The sequence below is a fragment of the Gavialis gangeticus genome, unplaced genomic scaffold, assembly GCF_001723915.1.
Source record: "Gavialis gangeticus isolate Ggan-Ray unplaced genomic scaffold, GavGan_comp1, whole genome shotgun sequence".
Classification (NCBI taxonomy): Eukaryota; Metazoa; Chordata; order Crocodylia; family Gavialidae; genus Gavialis; species Gavialis gangeticus.
The window spans coordinates 3,600,955-3,604,830 of NW_017729003.1; the positions used below are offsets into that span (position 1 = coordinate 3,600,955).

At 38.3% G+C, this 3,876-nt stretch overlaps 1 protein-coding gene across 4 annotated transcripts in view; it reads right to left on the reverse strand.

The window, feature by feature from the left end:
* Window positions 1–3,876, reverse strand: part of PCDH15 (protocadherin related 15) — a 1,188,119-nt gene that overhangs the window by 70,625 nt on the left and 1,113,618 nt on the right. For all 4 annotated transcript variants that reach the window (XM_019507771.1, XM_019507770.1, XM_019507773.1 and 1 more), the window contains one exon: window positions 2,216–2,304. In XM_019507771.1, the coding sequence (XP_019363316.1) occupies window positions 2,216–2,304 (89 nt within the window). The remainder of the gene's footprint in view (window positions 1–2,215; window positions 2,305–3,876) is intronic.

A 3,876-nucleotide genomic window follows, 5' to 3' on the forward strand; every position in this document is an offset into this window, starting at 1 on the left:
GGGACAGGGAGGGGGCAGGGGCAGAGGCAGAGGGGGCAGGGAGGGGGGTTAGTCTTCCCTCTACTCCTCCTGGCAGCTTGCTCCCTGCGGTGGAAGAGGCCCCTGCTGGAGATCCTTATCTGCCAGCAACAGTTCTATGGTTATGGAGTTGGCACTGGGAGATAAGGGTTTCCCAGTGCTGGCCCTGTGGTGCTGTTTTCAAGTGCCCTACCCCTGACTGGGGAGCCAGGGCCAGTCTCTCCCTACTGCCAGGGCAGAGGGGCATTATCCCAACCCTGGCAGCAGACAGCCCCTGGGGGCAGGTTGTAATGTCCTAGCCCAGCCAGGAGACAGCTGGGGCTGAGACAGTACAGCTCAGGTAGCAGGAGCAGTTTTCTACCATTAGCAGAAAATCTGCTCTCACTTCCCTGCATGTGTAAATGCCTGCTGAGGAGCATTTACTTGCTAGTAGTTTATTTGTGAGTAAACTGATCCTGGATCAAATGCATGTGTAGACATTCCCATATGCATCAATTGTAGGTATAATCTGGATTATATAGGTGAAATTCTCACAAATCCTCCTGATGATTGTTGACATGCAAAAAGGGAGGAACAGCATAAAGGTTATCTATCTGACAACTTCAGATCTGGCTAGGCAGAATTTTCCCAGCAGAAAAACTGAGGAAGATAGCTGTAGTCTGTTTTTTAAGTACCCCCTCACTAATCCCAATGCAGAAACATACCTAGAATTGGCAGCAAGATGTTGGAGTTAACACCTGCAGAAAAAAGCAGTTTCTGAGGTTTGGAGCACTGCTGCTGCCCACTGGCAGCTGTGAAAAAGCTTTAGTAGCCAGCCCTCACGAAAGAAGCTCAAATTTTGTTAAAAGAAATTAGTGTAAGGCACGTCTTGATAAGGTGAACATGAAGTCTTAGTAAGGGTGAGTCAAATATAACCTATCACTAACAATGAAGGGTAAGTAGCTTTTTATCTCTGTAGACAATGCCAAAGACTGACACTTTTCTGAAAGCAAGTTCGTAGACAAGTAGAATTCTATCTTTATTATTCATAACTCCAGGAGATAAAGTCACTGTGAATATAGACTATTGCCTAGACACCTGAAGTAGGGTTTTTGACATTAGACTCTGGCAACTTAGTTATATCTGGTGCAGAACACAGTGGAGAGTAAGAAAATATCAAATGTGACTATATAGATATTTTTTTTTCCCAGCCCAGTGAAGACAAGAAGCATTCTGGAGAAAATGCTATGCCTTTTCAGGGGATAAACATATCACTCCAAATACATCTCAGTCTCAAGGGTAAAGAAGATTATGATGACAGCCAAGATGGAAGGAAACTTTTGAAATCTATTGAATATCATGCCTCACTGACTAAAAGAATTGATACACTGAAGTAAAAGTTACGAATGTTCAATTTTTCTTCAGATCTTTTAAAAATAAATGACAAAAAGTATTTTCTCCTTGGTTTCATGGGAGAAGCTAAACTAGAAGCAAAAGTATTTTCTTTTTTATTTAGACTTATTTATGATTTCAATGTAAAGACAGAAAAGGAAATATTTTTTTCTTGAATAACAAAGAGAAATTAAACATGAAATCCTAGCACTGTGGAGATTACTGGATGTTAGAAATATGAGGGATAGTAACAAACGTCTTACAAAAAGATTTTGGACTGTTTTCAATATGACCAAAAACACACACTCCAGTTTTGTCACAAAACTTTAAGCATTTCAATTTGTCATGCTTTTTTCTCAGTCATTTATAGCTAGTATCTTCATATGACACTCAATAAAAATTTCATTTTTCCACTAAGAATAACATTACTGGTGTTTAAGGATGAATGCAATCGTATTAATTTAATATGGGATTGAATATTAATCAAATGGTCATATTTTATTTGCCAAATTCTATCATCATATGCATCCATAAAACCCAAATGAGGTCACATTTAGAATCAACAATGTTGTATGCAGAAAAGGAGAGAAAGATATTGCCCAACATGTATAATTTTGTTTTAATTATGCATTTTTGCCATTTGACAAGTGTGCTTTTAAACATATGTGTCACAATTTTTATACTACCATTTATGCAGATACTTGATTGCTTATTTTTAATCCATATAATCTCAATACAAGCATTTAATATATGATCAGTCTTGCTGAATCTAAATTCCAAAATGAGACTGTGCATGTGGTATTTCTAGAGTAAATAAATTCATTACCTTATAAGCTGATCCTTGTTTTGTTCCACAAGAGTTGGAGGAACATTAGAAACGATGACTTGCATATCCAACTGATTGACCACAGAGACCTGGAAACAAAGGAGCGAAATTCAGTTGGACTAACCATGAATAACATTTTTCTAGTAGAAAAGCAACAGGATAATTCTTTTCCACCCGTCACAGCCATGCCCTGATGTAATGATTTCTCATTTGAATTCAAGAATAAGTGAGTTAGGAAGCCTTGTTCTGCTTAACAGCCAAAACCAGTAAATGGGAAGCACAGATTTAAATACAACTGAGATGTAGAACTATATGAAAATGGGAGGTGTATTTTGATGAAGACCTAAGCTTGTTTTCCTGTCTAGTTTAGATTTTTCTAACTTAGTGATAGGTCACTGCACTGTCATATTTCAAACATGTTGTCAGCATTCCATTTTTCCATATTTTTCAAGACACGACAAATAAAAAAAAAATCAGTATTAAAAACACACAAGGACATAAGAACAGAAGTGTTTCCATATTGGACCAGACCAATGATCCATCTGGCCCAGTCTCCAGAGTGAAAGTTTATATACATGGCATGTCTAACGTAGTGCATCCTCTGATGTATCCTCCTCAGCATCAACCATAAATGGTTTAGGGATGTTAGAGGACACATCCCTAACGGTTCTATTTACTAGCTATCAATATACCAATCAATGCAAAAGGATTTTACATTTAAAGAAATGTCAATTTCTTTAATGTCAATGTAGATATTTTTACTAAAATGAATAAACCAACTATGTTGCTAAACTACAAAAGCTAGCTAATCAGTCACTAATAATTTATTTATTTTAATCTTTAACCCATTTTGTGAGTCCTATAGAATCATAAGACTATATGAAGACTATTTATATTTCCTTTTTTCTTGATACACAAGCCAGAAAATGACTTTAAATAACAAATAAGCACCTATGGCTGCAGCTTTTGACTGATTGGTCTGTGGTAACATTCTTATTGGCTTCTGTGAGGCTGGGATTCCATCCCCAAAACTGCACAGCCTGAAAAATGAATTTTCCTTAACAATACTGGTTGCCTATTAAAACTTGCATGCCTCCTGTAGTGGGATGTTTTAATGATAACAAAATAAACATACTGAAAATGAGAAAATAAGGCCCCTAGCAAACATTACACTTAAGTTTTAGTAACCCAGTCACATGTTCATTCACCTAATGGCATGATAAAACAGGGAATAATACACAAAATAACTTTGTGGCTGGTTCCCATCATGCTGTAAATTTAAAGTGTGGTCAGCCCTAAGGGCTTGGATGCACTCCTGCAGCTGAGTGCTCAGTCCCTTTTGTCAGGCTAGATCCTGCAACTGGGAGCCTGAGTCAGCTGACTGGCATGCCCAGCAATGAGGGCACCAGGTACCCAACCTACTGGCAATGATGATTCTGGGCTCTCCCTGAACCACCGTATGGTTATATTGGGATATGATCCCTAATCTCACAATTGTGTCTCCTGCCTTGCACAAGTAGCATAGCAGGTAGCACGATTTTTGGGATCGTGGTTCAGGTCCCATTGCACCTTTAACTGAACATCTACTGGGGTCTAAGTCTCTGTACTCATTTTAATTCAGTTTCCTCAAGTTTGTTTCAGACTGATATCCCCTGATGTGT